At 36.7% G+C, this 19,784-nt stretch overlaps 1 protein-coding gene and 1 long non-coding RNA gene across 3 annotated transcripts in view; one reads left to right on the forward strand and one right to left on the reverse strand.

Annotated features, from left to right (window-relative positions):
* Positions 1-327: 327 nt before the first annotated feature.
* Positions 328-19,784, reverse strand: part of LOC137070910 (uncharacterized) — a 38,555-nt gene continuing 19,098 nt past the window's right edge. The window contains exons 4-5 of one of the 2 annotated variants that reach the window (XR_010904360.1): positions 2,731-2,929; positions 331-2,484 (exon numbers count right to left, since the gene is read on the reverse strand). This is a non-coding gene — a long non-coding RNA (uncharacterized lncRNA). Of the gene's footprint in view, positions 2,930-19,784 lie in introns of both variants that reach the window. The other variant, XR_010904359.1, reaches the window with a different exon arrangement.
* Positions 10,757-17,553, forward strand: en2a (engrailed homeobox 2a). The gene is made up of 2 exons (XM_067438442.1): positions 10,757-13,132; positions 14,840-17,553. The coding sequence occupies exons 1-2, from the start codon at positions 12,652-12,654 to the stop codon at positions 15,154-15,156; spliced, it is 798 nt and encodes a 265-aa protein (XP_067294543.1). The 5' UTR covers positions 10,757-12,651; the 3' UTR covers positions 15,157-17,553.

A 19,784-nucleotide genomic window follows, 5' to 3' on the forward strand; every position in this document is an offset into this window, starting at 1 on the left:
ATAACAAACTTATAGCCCCTTTGAAAAATTGTATATAAACAAATTACTAGCACACTGTAAAAACAAAAAATTCAGGCCTCTCCAATTCAAAATTCTAATATAAATCTTTCACCTGGCCAAATTAAATTATATTTTATCAATTGTGGCAACAGTCTGTTAACATTGGCTCAAAATAATATGTTGAGCCAATGGAAAAATGTAATTTACCAAACTGTGATGCTGATCCAGTTAAATATCTAAATTGTAGTAATAATTGTTTATTTCTCACTGTCTCAAAAGACAAAAAATATTAAAAACATAAATATAAGTAAAATACAGAACACAAACATGTTTGACATTTTATCACATCACTTTATTAACAAGACAATTCCAACACATTTGGTGACTGTGAAAATACATTATTTTAACAACACGATCTCATGGTAATGCGTATCAATAGTACGAGTGTGAAATCTCGTGGAATGGTGCAAATGCTACGCAGTTTTTCGATGCATATGATACGCACTTTATGGCGTGCATATGACACGCTCTTGGGTAGGATTATGGTGCTGGGGTGGGTTCTTATGTATAACAGGCCATAAAGTGCGTAGGCCTCATATGCACGCGAAAAACCTACTTATACGCATTTTCGTGAGACCGGGCTGTATTTGTAAGGAACAACTGAATACATTCAAGAATCTTCGGCATAATAGGATTTTTTTTAATGTGGTAAATAAAAAGTGGCAGATTTTTAATTTACAACAAAGTAAGCTAGCATTGTAATATAACAGTCATGTAGAATGAAACAGTTAACAGTGGCTTCATAGATTAGGCCTACTTAAAAACCTAGATTACAACTCGTTCTTTGTTCTTTATTTTCTATAAGTATAGTTAACAAACCTTGCTTTCATGAAATTCATTAAAAGAAGGTTGCCTACACATCTTGCTCCGGCTAAAGAGACTTGAACTCTTTAACTCTTTGAATTTTGCATGCGTAGTTTTTGGACGTAGGACTTGTTCAAACATGGATTTTTCATAGATTGACTGAACACAATTAAATGTTTAGTGCTTTTACATTTTTAGTGAAGACCTTAAGCTATGATCAGTAGCTAGGCTACAATGCATCTTTCTGCATGAAGATAAATTAAAGTAGGCTAATTTATTTGGCCGTAAATTAGATTAGATTAGATTAAACTTTATTGTCATTACACAAGTAGGCCTACAGGTACAAGGCAATGCAGTTTAGGTCAAACCAGAAGTGCAATAGTAAAAAGTGCAGTATTTACAGTGGTTGAATATAAATTTTACAGCGCATAATATACAATAGATATAAGTACAAACAACTAGGTCTATATATTATTTGACAATGTTCTAATTTAAATATTGCCACATTAAAGAGAGAAACACATACATTTTACATTTCAAATACATCTTACCTTTTCAAACACAGCTAGACGTTATCTACAATGAGTGAAACGAATCATAATGCATTACAATAAGTTGCCCAAAGAAAAAGTTAGAAAAAAGGTGTGGCATTGTGTCTTGCCCATTACTTGATATCAATTCGAACCACACCACGACGTTATCCTATCTCGGACACCCTGGATGGGTGGCTAGTCCATCAGTAAATTGTACAAGTAAATTTTTTTTTTTACAGTCATCAAGAAACACTTTGATAAAATGTGTTATAATTTACGCCAGCAGATGGCAGTATTGTACATTTTTCATTAAAGAGGGACCCCTCCTGGTTGCATGAACACTGCCTGTTCCTAGTCATAATTCAACAGTGACAGGCATGTCATTGTGTATACAAGATGTCCTTTTACATCTAATACAAAAGCCAGATGTTTCAAAAGTGATTCTGGACTACTGAATGTGGGTATACTTCTTCAGAAAACAGCTGTTTAGCAATATTTTAAGTACCTTTCTAACATTTGGTTATTGAACATACAGCCAGCAACAATAAAGCAATAAAAGAATACAAAGAAAATTATAAATATTGCATTCAACAATACTATATTGCTGGTGGTGAACCTGTTGTGGTTATGAATCTGGGCAGAGATTTAAATCTTGGTCAGGGCAATACATTTAAAAAAAAATATATATACTCTGTCATTGTTGTGCCCTTGAGCATGACATTCAACCTCAGTTTGCTCTGAAACACAAATTTTAATCTGCAAGTTATTATCTATAAAATAACTTGTAAAACTTTATTTCTACCAAAAGTCCTGTAGGGCAAAGTAAAGGTACAAGCAAAAGAGAAAAAACAACAAAATAACAAAAGAAATGTGTGTGCATGTTTGTGGATTTTCCACGTTTGTATGGAGATGACTTGCAGAGGTTTTAACAGGCGTTGAGGATTTAGATTGCTCTTTGGCCCTGGGTAAGGGCCCCCCCACCACTCCTCTAATGGAAGATGATTCAGTCGAACGGACGAGAAGACAGAATCGCAATTACCCAGACTTATTGAACTCACCCCTGACATTTCTTTGGCTTCTGACTGAACTAGCTCAGGAGTACAAGAGGATGGGTAAGTGGAGGAGAGATGAAGGGGAGTGGAGGGATAAAAAAAAGAAAGAGAGAAGATTGAATAAATTAATGAAATAGAAGACTGAGATACTAAAAAATATATTTATACACAGAATGCACAAACCAAGGTCTTGCACCTTGAATCTTGAAAAGATATAATGCAGCCATGGAAAAATGCACAATTAGACAAAAACAGACCAAATGAATCGCTAACAAAATTACCTTAAATTGGACCGCCAGGCTGAAATAATTTCCGCCTCAGTCAACACTGCATGCCACTGAATCTATGGATTGACGTGTGCATGTTAAGCCACAATGACAATCTCTCTCCATTCTCTCACTCAGTATCTCTCGCTCAGTGCCTCATCGCCGTCTCACTCAATCTTTGAGGGTATCAAGATAATGAATTGACGAATTAGACCTAATGGGACACAGAGCAGCGACAGTGTTACAGGAGGGTGCAAAAAAAAGACGGAAAAAAAAAACAGTGCACCATTTCAGTCCAAATTGCCTGCGATGCCATTCAAATGCCAGTCTGGCATTTAAACATGTCTCACCCCTCACAACTGACCAGGACTTCCATTCGCCTCAGTCAGTCTGATTCAGCCCTGCCTGTTCTAATTGGTTTATGGATTCCATGGTCGATCACAAGACAAGTTCTCTTGTAGTAAAGGTGGTGGCAAAATGCTTTTCAGTAAGGAGGGTCAAGGTCACAGGATTTATGAGTAACAATAATCAACAACAAGGATAACCATCATTAAAACAGCATTACCACCTTCCCTAACATTTTGTTACTATTCATCTCATTTAGGATTCACACATCTAATGCCAAAGGAGTCTGAATTATTATTTTTTAAATCTTCGGAAGAAACATACTATAGTGATCTGCAGGTGTTTGAAGTTGGTGTGGGATGATGATTATCATCAGTCATTTATTACAAGGGCACTTTATATTTATGTCAAAAATAAAATAAAGATTACAACTGATATTCTTCAAGCACTGTACAAATAATAAAAAAAATCAAACATACTTCCCTCTTGAGTGCAGTGGAATGAATTTCACAGTTCTGTGACGGCTGCAGTCAGAAAAGTAAATATCAGGTGGTGACACATGAAGCGACTGATCCGCACAAATCCTTTACAGTGCAAATGAAATACACATGGCATTACGGTCTGGGATTAACTGTCTGTTGACTGCCGTTAGGCTTGCCACCATTACAACCTAATCAAGCACATGAAGACACACTCTAATAGTAGGCCTGTGCCACAAAAAACCCTGTTGTTCAGAGTTTTTTACTGTATGCCTAACTGATAATGATAAATATGGGGGGGGGGGGGTGTAATTGTTATAATTGCTTTATCTGTATCTACTGTAATTTAGAAAAATCTGATAGAAAACAGACTGATTCCAGATTATGGCCTTCATTTCCAACAATATTCACCTTTTCAGAAATCTGTTTAACACATAGGAAGGGAGAATAATTTAATTATTAATTTATTGCCACTTTCCTACACATTAGGACTAAAATAATGATTACATTGGTTTACTTCAAAATACTTAATCTATTTAAAATTTTACATATATTTTATCATGTGAAAAAAAAAAAAAACGCTCAGTGGCCTTTTAGATAAACGTTTTACTTTTAGATAAATTATGTGATTTGATGCCAGAGTTTAATGCAATTTAGGGCACTTGACAAGAATATTTTGCAGGGACCCCTTTCTCTGAATTTAGTCAGCCAATAACTGTTCACACCACTAGGCCTATTAATGAAATATTATGCTAATCAAAAGGCCACAATTATGAAAAGGATATGTGCATAATTTTATTTAAATATAATCTATTACAGAAATAAATAAAATATATACATATTATTTGTATTTAAATGTATTTTAAAAAGCAATGTAAATGTAAAGATAGGCGCTAATTTCTTTACCTGTGCGTTTATTCAGACGTCATCTTTCACGTGTTCAGCTGAGTAAACTTTAAGCGTCCGAAAATTCAATTTCCCTTCGTACAAGTTTAATTTAAATATGCTGACTAAAACGATTAGATTTTTCTTCAAAACGTTGTGCACCGATTTCTTCTTTGAATTTTTCTTTGACAAGCGCTGTCAAATGTGTGAATTTAAAGCACAAAGAGGGACAGGCAGCTTATGTGCCGGAATATTTTAAAACTGAATGAAGAATACAGAAAGTGCAAAAACAGGGAAGTGAAGATAAATAGATTAGTGTGTGAAAGATGGTGAAATGACGCATTCCTCATCACAAAGCAGGAGAGCAGCTGTGGACGGAGCAGGTTCCGGTCGAGTACAGACACACAAAAGAGGACTCCAGCTTTCTCAGAGGGGCACTGGAAGGGACACTGGGCACACAAAAATTAAAATTAAATACCAAAGCCACATTAAAACTATATGAGGTAGAGTTATATTCTGCATTCAAAACTTTTAACGAAATCGAAAGAAACGTCCAGAGACCTTTGACCGCATATCCCATGCATCAGGTCCATGCCTTACCATGATTGGCAACTGGCAAGGCCTCGTTTTCAGGAAGCCTTCTCTTCTCAGCTGTGGTCAAAATAAATATCTCAGGGGTCAGGTTAAAGGTGGGGCAAGCCACACATGGAATCAGCCTCTTCTCTATATATACATGCTGAATCTGAAGATATGATTAGTGATGCCACACACGAAGAATATCCAAGCCCATTTTGTTTCCTCAAATGCTTAAGTAAAAAGCAAGTCCACAACGATAGATAGGTAACAAATGGCATATATGTTTAAATTTCGACCTGCAAGATCATATAACGTTTCTTTATCCAGCCCCCTTTTTATTTGATAATGTAGCCTACTTGTTTTCGTTTGATATTAATTCAGCTTATGACTTCTTACTGTCACTTTGACTGACTGGCTCTACTATGTAGTACTAGCATACTTACTTTAAAAAAAATTAAGTGACTCGCTAAAGTGTGTTAAGCAACAAGTGCACAGTGAGGTGAAAGTGGGCAAAGTGTTTAGAGACAAGTGATTACTGCACACGTCACGCGACACACTTGTCGCGAGGGTCGCAAACAATCGCAAGCGCGTGAAACAGGTGCCAATGGAATTCGAAGCATCTAAACTCCCGCGAAGAAACCATGATAGCACCCTGTGACCCACCCAGGGTGTTCAGACATAAGCAAAGGTAACCTATAGCACGCGGACTAAGCGCTGTCTGATGTATTTGTTTCTTGTATTTTAATAGTTTGTTGTTGTTGTTGTTGCTGTAGGTTATCCTCCTCTCATGCTGCTGAAAAAAAAAACCTTAACCCTAGCATGTATAGCCACCCACCACATGGTGTTTACAGTAATAGTCACAAGAAAGATGTCCCAGCAGGTGAAGGGTCCATATATATACACCTTTACATTTCATATTTAGAGAGGGACCAAACATCCACTGCGCATATGAAAAAAAAAACTACAATTATTAGCTATATTCGATAAAATATTATTTTCCTATATTTTGCAGATTTGCATTTTTCAACAGAACTATAGCATGTAGGCTATAGAACTGTGCTTTAGACACAATTTGTCAGCAGACCGGTGCAAACAATAAAGTGCAAACAAAGCCATTGTACAATTTGTGGGACATGTTAAGTATGTTTTAACTTGATTGCATGTATAGAGAGAAATTAAAGTGATAAAACTTCTAATAATTATTGTTACCTGTTATTTTATAAACACTAAAATATTAGCAAATATATGAATTGTAGACACATTTCTTAAAACGGCATACATGCCACTGACAATATTTGTATTAGAAAATGTTTTCTTTTCAAACTGGAAATGAGATATTTTAATGGCAAAGGCTTTAACGAATTCTGGTCCCACGTTATAAGGTTACTAGGACACATCATCTAAAAAGAAACTTTAAGAGAATTAAGCAAGGATTAAGCATGCTTTTCCTAAAGAAATCAACCTTTCAGTATTTATATCATGATACATAGAATTTAATTTAAATTACATTTGTTTTAAATAATTTAAGGAAATACAATTTTTAAATATATATATATATAATATATATATATTTATATATAATATATATATATATATATATATATATATATATATATATATATATATATATATATATATATATATATATATATATATATATATATATATACACACATATATACACACACACAAATAATATTTAACTTTTGAACTTCTACTTTAGTAGAAAAATACGTATTTACACACATGCTAACTTATTAGAACAAACTGTATATATAACAGACATTTAAATAACACTTCCATAAAAGTAAAACTAAACAACATTTAAATGGCATGCACAGAATTATCAAGATGGAACAAAGGCAGCGATGGTTAATACATTTAATATAGCATTCATAAGGATGTCAGTGTTTAACAGAATAAAAAACTCATAATGCATAATATACGTATAGCATATATAGCCTAAAAAACAAAAACGAGAAGCCACTCCACGAACTAATACTAAATACTCCAGATCAAACGTGCATAATAGCCTAACATGAATGTATGAATATATATATATATATATATATATATACACACACACACACACACACACATATATGTTAGGCTATTATGCATATATATATATATATATATATATATATATATATATATATATATATATATATATATATATATATATATATATATATATATATAGTCTATACACACACACACACATTTAAAAAAGCCTTTATTAAGTGAAGACTTTTTTAAACTTTTCTTTAAAGTGTTTAAACTAATTTGAAGAAAAGAGAAAAAAAAGAAAAAGAAAAAAACGTTTGATGAAATATAATATGGGCTGACATGTATGAAGAGGCACTCTAAATGCGAGTTTTCACTGAGAGAAAAAAAACGCTTGGTATTTGTGAAAGTGAAAATGCACCTGTGGCACTTTCTTGCATTTTAATTGTCAACCGACGTTAGATACGTGTGTCTAAACATTTTAAGCATCATTAATGATTTTAAAGTTAGTTGAAAAGGGGTCTACTCAAGCACGTAAAACCGTTTTGTCTCTCCGATTCACTCAAATCTTCAAGGTGGGATGAGTTGAGAGAGATACAAGGCTAAAGCTTTGGCTGTCAATGAAGCCATTTTCTCCAAAAAAGGGTCTCAAGATGGGAGCAGCATTCAATTAACTTGATCCCATCTAAAGAGCCTTAATTAGGTTTGTGGAGGACGCCACATGCACGGTGGGTCAGGGACAGCAAGACTGTGTCGTCTGAAAGGAGACTTATTTACGCCAGGACGATCAGACGCTTTAGAATTAAAAGCATTAAAACCTATCAACTCTATCCTCCCGGCGATTTCAAAGTGTCCGCTCTGCTAGGATCCGGACCCCGACAGTTCCCTGGCTTTGATGGAGGAATCTGGATTTAAAACAAGAAGCACCAGTCATGCATTTATTTTAGACCAGTTGCCCACAGACGTATTGGTTTCCATTTTTGGTATTGGACCAAATTATGGATAGTAAGCAAAGCTTACTAAATCATTTCTTGGGCCAATCACTTAGGTGGCATTTTTCAGGTATGGAGATTTAATACAAAACAACAAAATAAATAACAATACTAGATTCGTAAAATTTAAAGAGCTTAACAAATATTTGGGAGGAAAATAAATTTGTGTGTAACAGAGAAAAGAACTGCCATCGTGTCATTGCAGATTCTAGACTGTTGGTTGGCTGGATCCTGCTTTGCATGGTGTCAGGACTCATATCGCAGGCGTGCTTTGACTGACCGTGTTAGTATGAGTATGTTTGTGTGTCTTTTGAGAGAGAGAGACAGAGAGAGTGAGAGAGTTAAGGGGTGTGTGTTATCCTTTATATCAGGCTGCAAGCTCTATGATCACCAAGGCTCGCACACGCACACACACTCACACCAGCGCGTCCATTCACAAATCGAGTCAGCGCGTCAGCACCAATTGTAGTGACTGAACCAGTGGCATATACTGTGCGTTAAAGCTCAAGAGAGACCAAAGACAACACACCGGCAGACAAACACTAGGTATGTCTAAAGCAACTTGGTAGCCTTATGAAACATCTATTCAAATAAAACTCAGCGCATATACACTGACCAACACGATCTCATGGTAATGCGTATCAATAGAAGCCTACGAGTGTGAAATCTTGTAGAATGGATACGACTCCATCCATCATTGATAGGCCTACTTTATATCTATTATTATAGGCCTAGTAGACATAGGGATCACCGGTCTTTTCAAGAGCAAACGGCACATCACTTTCACATTTTCCTACGGGACACCAGTTGGTGCTACTTTTTTTAGATTAAAAAAATCATCAAGACTGTTCGGTTGAACACACTTTGAAACCACCATCGTTGTATAATAGAGATCTGTTGTTTGCGTTTATAGATTTATGCATGATCAATACATTATTTTCAGATCACCTGCGCCCTCAAAACATGTCCACAACGAGACCCTTGGCATCGACCACTACTTAGTTGAAGGGTGTTGGTTGGAAAAGTGTGCTTAAAGTTTGCACTGTGCTCTTTACAAAAATTAAAATGCTAAATAACCTATTCATTTTGCATATCTATTTTTTAAAAATTAATATTTAGAAAATTGTTGTTTTTACCCAACGTGGAAAACTTTAATTATGACGTGGACGTTATTTTGTCTACGTTAAGCGAAAAAGGAAACTCATGTCATACGTACTTTATAAATAAATAAAATCAATAAACGGGTTTGGGGATCAAACATGATTAACGATGAAAACAAAAACTCTTTCCCATCCTCTATAATAAATCACCAAATGTTGCTTTTGATCGGGTTGTACAAACACACTATATTTCATTAACAATTTTTTTATTAAATTTTAAATTTTATTATTTTCATTAAATTTTCATTAAATTTTATTATTTTTATAGCCTTGCTGCCACACTGTTTGAACGTTTCTGAAGTGCAAATCCAATGGACCCCATTCTTTAGAAATATACTGTCTTGTGTAGAAAATATTCAATTTCCTACAAGAGCTCAAGAAGAGGTATAGAATAGCCAACCAGACCTCATTGTTTTGTCTGGCATCACAGTGCGGTGAAATAAAAGCTTATTAAAATATTTGATGAAGAAGGATAATGAAATGTCCCTCAGGGTAGACTATGCATTCTGGAAAACATATAGATAGGAAGCGCACGTGAACACAATTAAGACTACATGACAAAACACGGAAAGGCTGATGACATCAATGCAAATATAAACATCGACCTTAATCCTATGTTGACTATTGGTGCCAGTGCAGCTATGGCTGCCATATAAAGAACTGGGCCTCAAAATAGCCAATAAAGTGTTATATGAAAGAGCTGCATTGAAGAAACTGGATGAGTCGAACGGCATCATATGATGTAGGAGTTAAGATCGGGTTGGATGTAGCCTAATCCAGCATAAAAAGGTGAATAGTCAGGATATACCTTTGAATAAATATGCATTTTGGATTAGGCCTACACATTAGGTTCATTGTTATTTTGCTATACATCAGTAGAAGTAGCTCTAGCTATTTATTATCCTGCGTTTTGTTGCTATGGGAGGGGGCGCCTCATGTTGGATGAATGAAATCACAAGATGCATAGCCTACAGTAGATGATGAAACGGCAAAAGAGGGTAAAGGAGGACACAGATATGGTTCATTTATACAGAATCTTTATCACTGATCCGTTGCATTATTATTATTTTCTCATTAGTGATGGCTCTACAATCCTTATAAAGGTATGCTGTAACTGCTATATGCGTGTCTGATAATGAATCTATTCTATGCGCAAAAAAAGGAGAAAAAAAGAAAGAAAAATAAATAATTGCGTAAACTGCAATTCTCGCCTAAGCCAGGGCGAGCGTTTCAGCCTTGACTGGCAAAAGAGAGACAGAGGGCAGGCCACGACGCTTGCAATCTGTCAATCGCTCTATTGTCTTTTACCCATTCCGCGCATGGAGTCTACGGTGTATCGTTGTAGTAGAATGCCCCATATCATTAAAGCCAAAGCATTGTTGAAGACCCTTAGATTAGAACCGTGTCCCATTCCACTCTTGACAAGAGCAGTACAACAGGCCAGTGGCTTTTGTACCGCTATGGACTCCTCAAATGGTATTGGTGGTGGTGGTGTGTGTGTGTGTGTGTGTGTGTGTGTGTGTGTGTGTGTGTGTGTGTGTGTGTGTGTGTGTGTGTGTGTGTGTGTGTGTGTGTGTGTGTGTGTGGAGGGGGGGGGGAGAGAATGATGTTCTTCATCAAGCAACAATAGGTCATCAATAGAACCAATATAAAAACATGACTAAATAATATATTTGCCACACCCTTTAACAATATTTAAATTAACTCCATGTAAAACCTCAGTGAAATCACAATGAAATATTATATAGAGGCTATACTATTTTGTTTAAAAGGAAACTCTCATGAAAAATAGAAAACAAGATATGCCTTGTTAGTGGCATTAAAAAGACGTGGTTAAGCAGATAATGTGCACCAATTTGAAAAGAGATGGCACGGTCTCGGCTTGCCAGAAACACTTCATAATGAGAAATGCAATCACAGAGGGCCTCTTGAGAAACCTCTTCAGTTAGAAAAGTCATACTGCACGTACACAGGGAGAATCTAGACTAACCTGGCAGCTCCGACAGTGTGATGTCTTTACAAACGTTATACAAAGGATTCAAGCGCTCATATTTGTGCTAACCAAATCGATGTTATTGTTGATGTGCTCGATGTTCTAAATCCACACTGTAAAGGTCACAGTCAATGTAGCCCAATAGGCTCCTTATAGGCGCAATTCCTCATAGACATACATAACGACTCAGGCTGCGTGATCAAACGAATCACAAAGATGTGCGCGATGCATGGATTTGCTGCTCATGGTAGCCTACCTGGAGAGCGCAAGTCAGGAACCGTATCAACCTATACAGGGTTCCAGCCGTTGCCACAGTGCAAATAGGGTCTGTTTAATGCTAATTTACGTTTTTTTTTTTATTGCGTATAAATAGTGTGTACCTACACATGATACTGTAGCCTAATAACAATGATGAAAATCGTTATCTCTGTGCAAGATGTAAATTGTAGGCTATACATTTTTAAACATTGAGAAACTTGAAGTTCTCGTACTGTTCTTCATATAAATAAAATGTTTATGCATCAAAAATGAAGAAAACTGTAATGTTATTATCATTTGGAAACAGCAAGCACTGCGTTGCGGAAACTGTTTCTCCATATAGTAGCCTATGACGCATTTTGTGTTAGGCCCACATGCAGTGACATTACCCATTTTTACAGTAAATAAAAACTGTGATATAAATGATACAATAAAACAATCCCCTGCGGAAAAACTTTACAGTACTTAACAGTATCAATGATGAAAAAAAACGGATTTTAAAATCTGCGCTTTCGTGAGTGCATTCGGAAAGTGAGTTGACGACCAAATCTGGATAATGATAGGCCTACATGCTTAAAAACATGCATAGCAGAAATAATTACACTACAGGTGAAAACCTCTATGATTAAGAGAAAAACCTCTATGATTAAGAGAAAAAAAAGTGAAGTCCGTGTTCAGTATGCAGGCTGCGTTTTTGGCACGGTCTGAATTTGTATTTTGGTGAAGCACTGTGTCTTTAAAAGTGCAAGGATGAGTGTTGTCTGTTACTCGCGAATCAGGGCCATGTGATAGCTCTAGACTGTGCTATTGGTCGAAGGCACGTGTCTAGGATACCGGAGTGTAACGTCACTGGGGGCTCGTATTAAAAATAAGAACAAAAATCCGGAGTGAAAGTATTTCAGGAGCAGTTAGGAGCCCCACTTCTCAGAGTAGCCACTGAAGTCTCCATAGTTGCATTGCGCACAAAACAAATAGCACCAAACTGGAAAGTTACGGTTCATCAACCTTAAACAGAGAACATTCCGTGACTGGAAGCCGTAACTATGTTTTTCCTTTGTGACCACGGTGCGCAAAGGCTTTTTATGGTCGCTAAAACTCACTGACAGATTTTCTTGCTCAGTTTTTAAAATTTTCCTTAAGTGAACAAAGTGGACGGAGTCGCCCGCGGAGTGGGGTGCGACTGCCTGAGTGCGGGAGAGCGATAAAGGGTTAAGGACGGAAAGTGGAGAGTGTGTCTCAGCATGGATGAGAATGAGCAGAGCGCAAGAGACGCGGAACAGCGAGGAGCAGCGGACGAGTCCAACAGTGCCATACGACCCCTTCTGCAAGCTCCAGGGAACCTGCAGCTCCCGCACCGAATCACAAACTTCTTCATCGATAATATCCTGCGGCCGGACTTTGGCCGTAAGAAAGAAGCGAACATCACACGCGATGAGGGCAATCACGGCGCTCGAGAAAATCACAACCCTACGGGTCCTAGCACGGGACAGGTGGGAAGTACTGTTCCAGCAGAGGGAACTTCGACAACGCATACGAGCAGCGGAGGAAAGAAGGCTGAGATAGAGAGCGAAGAGCCCCTGAAGCCCCGCGGGGAGAATGTGGATCAGTGCCTGGGTTCAGAATCGGATAGTTCACAGAGCAATTCAAACGGACACCCTAGTCAGTCTATGCTGTGGCCCGCTTGGGTTTACTGCACACGCTACTCGGACAGGCCGTCGTCAGGTACGTTTTCCTTCGTTTTCTTAAACCACATGCCAGGAGATCTATTAAATGTATCCAAAGTCGCCTACTGCACGTTCTAATCTATACTGTATTCGATTTGAACAGTTTATCCCAATTTTAGAGGGTAGACTAGCTAATTCTAAAACAAACCCCAATTTATTTATATTTTATTTTTACAATTCACTAAAGATAGCGGAATAGCCAAATTAAAATCTCACATCTTTCATGTCTGAACATGTATAGGCTACTGACATATTACGATGGGATTTGTATCATCTTTTGGCTAGTTTATGCAAAACGACAAGGGTCCTCAAAACAGGCTTAGATCGCCACTCTAAATGTTCAGAAAAGTGTAAAAGTAGTTTTAACTAAATTTTCGCAAATCAAACTTATTATTTTATTGTTATTTATATCAGTTGAATTCCATACCGTTTGCTCGTGGATTGATAATGATGTAGGCTAGTTTTGTTACCGTTTAAGAGAATGAGAAATTGAATGTGTCAAGATGGATCTAGCCTAGCCTACTTTTAATAAAATATATGTAGGCTAAATAAAATATTACAGAAACGCAATATTAACGCTGAATGAACATACATATATAGGCCTACAGGTTTTTTGGTTTTGTCTAAGGTTTTGTCCTGTATGCCTTCCCTCTTTGTTGATATTCCATTAGCATATTTTTGACAATGGAGCAGGCCTCGCATTTACTATATTCTCAATAAGCAGCTGCTCGTGAGTGTTTATGCTCTGTAAAGTAAGCTTATTTCGTAACTTGAATAGCATATTTAAATAAAACTAGTATTGCTAATAATTCAGAACAGAAGAAACCCTTATATGCATAGCCTACCGAATGCTAGTAGAGCAAACTTGAACAAGAGTGGTCATTTAGCCTAGTCCGACCGTCCGTTTTTTTATTTTAGAATAGTAGGCTAAATATATGATCTCTCAGTTAGCCTACAGCTTAAATGAAAGAGTGGATAGCTGATTGATATATAATTATTTACGAGAGCTTGTTTTGTACTTAAGTCTATCATTTCAATATCCTTTTATTTTTTTTCAAATAAATCAATCATAACTACTGTTAAAATGAAAGATTGGCACGATAAGGTATTTATTTTCTCGTTGAATTTTTTCACGTGAGCTTCCCCTCGCGCTTATTTTTTACATTTCAAATATTCATGAAAATATTATCCAACTGTAGCCTAGTCGGAGCGTTTTCAGCTTCGTTTAGCTAATTTTGTGTTGTGTTTATTTTCTTAGTGCGCTAGACTAACACTAGCTATTTATGATGTCGAATTTTTACGTAGGTATGCTCCCAATTTCTATGTCTACAAAGGTTTTTTAACGAAGATATGTTCAATATGAAGCAAGGCGCGAATCCCTCATCAAAATTCTGCTTCATCTCTGAGGTTTCCCGCATTACCTATTAATGTAGCCTACACTCAGAGAGAGAGAGAGAGAGAGAGAGAGAGAGAGAGAGAGAGAGAGAGAGAGAGCCATACCGCTCACACCCTATAATGTGACGCAAAATAAATAAATAAATAAATAATAGCCTACGTAAAACAGATTCATAAATTACAACACTTCGGTTGTGTATACAGCCCCCACTCTCCAGATCCCGCATGAACATAAAAACAGATTATTCTGGGCCTGTTATGCAATTTGTGCTTAGCTCTAAAAACGATGTTATTTCATCCACACACGCAGGTCCCAGATCTCGTAAACCAAAGAAGAAAAACGCAAGTAAGGAGGACAAACGACCACGCACGGCCTTCACTGCGGAACAGCTCCAGAGACTCAAGGCCGAGTTCCAGTCCAACCGCTACCTGACCGAGCAGCGACGACAGAGTCTGGCGCAGGAACTGGGCCTCAATGAATCTCAGATCAAAATCTGGTTTCAGAATAAGCGGGCAAAAATCAAAAAAGCCAGCGGCACCAAGAACGGTCTGGCATTACACCTGATGGCGCAGGGACTGTACAACCACAGCACCACGTCAAAGGAAGACAAATCAGACAGTGACTGAGACAGAGAATGCGGGAGGGGTGAGGTGATGGGTGGGGTGGGGTGGAATGGGAGGGAGGGAGGGAGGGAGGGAAGGAGGGAGGGCGGGGGCGCAAGGTTATATTTACAATGCAATAATTCAAAAGAATAAAAGGGCCAGTTAATAAATATACCAGCATTACCTACTAACGTTAAATAGAGGCTATAGCCTACCGAATTAGCCTATGTCAAAATACATTTATTGAATACAATTCTCTTATGAAATAATGGTCAAATTATTTCAAAAATAGGCTATATAGGAGCCGTTTTTTGCACTTGAGCAGAGTGGCTCTCTTGAGAAACAAGTGTTTCTATCGCTCTTCTTTGTCATGCTGTCACTAGAACCAAGCGTTTTCCACTATAGCGCATCGCGCGTTTATACTTTTTTTTAATTATGTGGGGAAAAAAAGCGAAAACCTTGCTTAAGTCCAAAGAGTCTTTTCTGCTGCATCCAGGCAACTGTGATATCAAATGCATTAGGAGTTGTTTTATTTCCACGTTTGTCGTTTGGTTTGATACAAAATGGACGCAGCAATCGTCGGATCTCAGCAGGAATTTTTATCAATAAATAAATAAATAAATAGAAGAAGAAGAAAAAACACGGTTCTTTTTATTGTAAATAAGTTCACCGTCTTAGCCTGGTTAATTTAAAGAGTAAATTGAGGGTAAAAAAGAAAAGAAAAGAAAAGAAAAATCGCAAAAACTTCTTTAACAGTGCATAGTTATCTGGTTAAACTACTATGTGAAAAGCTAACATATAGCTACGAAATAACATTCATAGCCTGGTCAAAACATTGCAAATAGGTGCGCTAAAATAAACAAATGTACCGCAGCGTCTTAAATTGCATACATAGTTTTTATAAAAGAGCAATATAATCATCTTTTGTAGCAAAGTATGTTTTAATCATTTTAATGCTGCCTATAAACGTGTAGCACTGACAATGATTTCGCTTATGCGCACTCTTGACAGAAGCCAGGACAAGCGCCACAACACATCACACAGAAATATAAACAATATATAAATATACTATATATAAACACACAACTATCGAATAAAAAAAGAAGCAAACCAGCTGTTTACTGTATGGCAGATGTTAAAATACTGTTTTAATGTTGACTTCATATTTGTTATGTATTTATATAGATTCTATTAAGGAAAAAAACTTTATCCAATGACCGGTGTTGCTTTTTATGTGAGAGTAGATTTCTAAGGTGTTTAAATTGCTTATTTATATTGCAATAACTTCTTTATGTGAATGAAAAGGTTGGGGCCTTTGCATGAAAGCTGCAAATTGTCATATTAGGCATATTCACGCGTGTTTAGAAAAGTTAAAACGGTATGATCGAGATTTAAGTTGCAGACTGTGTCCATATAGCCTACCAAAATTGTGGAATTTTTACTTTTTGAATCTCTTTGTTTTATACCTGAAAAGAGTGTGTGACTATATAGCCACCAAACTTAACACACTTTGCCTTACAAGTTCAAGTGCGAACTTAATAACACAGAACTGTGCCGAATCAGAGAAACAGTATTAGTTCAATTGCATATGAGCATATCTATGAATATGGCCTTCTATCTGATATATACGACCTAATGAATTTACTCATCAGCGAAGATCTATCTATAAAAGCTATGTTGAAAGCTGAAAAAAGAGAAAAATTAAGATAATACAATTTTATTTTGTGTTTACAGGTACTGTTTGTTATATGTGTAAATAATTTGTATCATGTACGTATTAATTGTGTAATTAACTGCCTCCTGAAATCTTGATAAGAATTAAATAAACAATAAGAATAATAATTCTCAATGTCTCAATAGCTTCTTTATTTGCTTCTTCTGTAAGATTTAATAACTATCTCGCGCTGCAGTTTTATCTTGCTCTTTGGTTGAAAAGAACGTGCCATGCTCTCTTCAAATGGGAGCTAAGCCCAGCGGACATGACGTCACGGTGCTGGCACACAAAGCTTTACCAAATCAGGAGTGAGTCGCTAATGCACCCTCAGCAGTAGCCCAAGGATTGGAGAAGCATTGCAGATAAAGCTATATGTAATAATCACCATCAAACGCATGCTCATTTGGATGTGTGAAACAAACCCCCCCCCCCATTTGTTTAATTTCTGAATTCTCTGTATCAGCAAAATTGTGTTGTAACCCTCACGTGCCCCGTGCACCACGACTGGGACGACAGAGACAATCATTGCCACAGAGGCGCTGGATAGCTTACAAGTGACTTTATTCGATAACTAGCCTTTAAACATTACCCACAGTTTAACAAACAACATAAACAGACAAACAAATCTAATTTCTGTTTGCTTCCCACATACTGAAATGTTCACACAAGGAAAAAACAAAACAACAACAACATATAGATAGCCCAAAGTCATGCTTATTCACCAGGCCTATTATATATATATATATATATATAACATACATATATATATATATATATATATATATATATATATATATATATATATATATATATATATATATATATATATATATATATATATATATATATATATATATACACACATACATACATACACACACACGAATCTATTAATAACAAATTAAGAGCATATGCCTCATCGAAATAACGACAATACTCCGGGAGACGGGACTCCGGGTGAACCAATGGATTGGAAAAAAATTATATTACAAAATAAGTTCCCGTTATGTAGATATATCAACATGCAAATTATACTACAGTTATTAGTTGTATTTAGACATGGGACAAAAATAATAATTTAGGCTATTTAGCATACATAAGTCTAATAAATAATGCCTAATGCTTTTTAGAAAACAAGATCTTAGTAGCATAATTCCTTAAAATATCATATGAAGAGATACTGCTTTTAACAAACGCATTAGGCTAATTAACAGTCATTGTTAACTTTAATGGAAACAACTGCTACGCATTTATTTATTTATGTATGTATTGTAAAATTACGCCGGACGCTAACCGTTCACTTAAATGTGCAATAACAATTAATAAAATCAATTAAAAAGTTTGGAAATTAAACTGATTATGTAAGGTCACAACCATAAACTTTAAATCACCAGACGAGATAGGCTACCCCAGTCCCATCAGCCTATTAACTCCTGGAGCGCTTTACGCAAAATAACTGAACATTCAAAAAATAAATCCTTAAGGCATAAATCCTAGTAAATATTTAACCTATTTAAAACAAATTATAAAACTGCAAACGTTTTTATCAAATATACATTTTGGAACAAATATGTTTGGGGTAAAAGCAAAATCTGGTTAGATGCACGTTTTATTATTTATGCATGGGCAGTACAACAAACGTCATACAAACTTTGTAGGTCACTTTGTAGGCCTAATGCAATGTTTTACAACATTAACAGAATAAAAGTAGAATAACAAAAAAATCAAAGCAGAAATATTGCCTTTATCCTACAAAGTGAGGTAACAATTTTGTCCGTCTTACATCTAAAAAAACTTTTTAACTTGACTTTCTCTAAAAAAAATATGTAAATTAAAAAGGAAAAAAAAAATCATCTGCTCATAGGCTACCTGTCCTCTGGGGGGAGGTGGGGGGGGGGGGGGGGGCACAGACAACTGGCATTTCCCATGCACTGACCTGCTCAATGACAATGCCTCATCTACATTTCTTTTCTAGCACTCCTTGTATGAGGAAGTGATGCCCAATGGTTGAGGGGAGAGGTCCCTGACTGGATTTCTATAGAAAAAAGTATGTGTTTGTGCGAGAGCAAATAATGAGAGAGACAGACAGAGTGAGAGAGACAGAAAGAGAGAGAGAGACAGAGAGAGAGAGACAGAGAGAAACCCCAAATGAAGGTCAAAACCTCCTGTCATGGCTGCAGGTGGCTCATTTCCTCTGAACAGTCCCCAATCCTGTCCACACCCCCTTCAGCTTTCGCTTTCTCCACCTTACACCCACATTTAACTCTCTCTAACACACTCTTACACACACACACACACACACACACACACTCTCTCTCTCTCTCTCTCTCTCACACACACACACACACACACACACACACACACACACACACACACACACACACACACACACACACACACACACACACACACACACACACACACACACACACACACACACACACACACACACACACCAATGTATATATGTATCTCAAAGGGCAGTTCAAGTGTAAATGATGTGCACATAAATACTGCTCAGAAGAGTCTAGGGCAAGGAACTAGTGAGCAAGGAACTCGCTATTGTGAGTGATTGTGAACTTTAGTCAAGCTGTTACCCTTGTATCAAGATACACATTAAGATTATACACATCTGGCCACCATGAGAGTGTGCTTCATTAATGGCAACATTTTTCAATTTCTATCAAATTAGACCATTTCAATCAAACTTCAACTTTGCCTGATATCATGGCCATTCAGACAAACAACAAAAAAGCCTGAGGTGGAGGGAAAGTATCAGAATACGGATGTCTACTCGTCTGCTTTCCATACAAAAGATCAGCACACCCTCAACCCCCCCCAAAACTCCAAACACTCCCACTGTGCTATTCTGCCCCGAGTTCTCCAAACGCTTCCTATGGACCACTGAGGAATGTGCCTGCGAGGTTCGGAAACGTCA

Source organism: Pseudorasbora parva, chromosome 1 (genome assembly GCF_024679245.1).
Source record: "Pseudorasbora parva isolate DD20220531a chromosome 1, ASM2467924v1, whole genome shotgun sequence".
Lineage (NCBI taxonomy): Eukaryota > Metazoa > Chordata > Actinopteri > Cypriniformes > Gobionidae > Pseudorasbora > Pseudorasbora parva.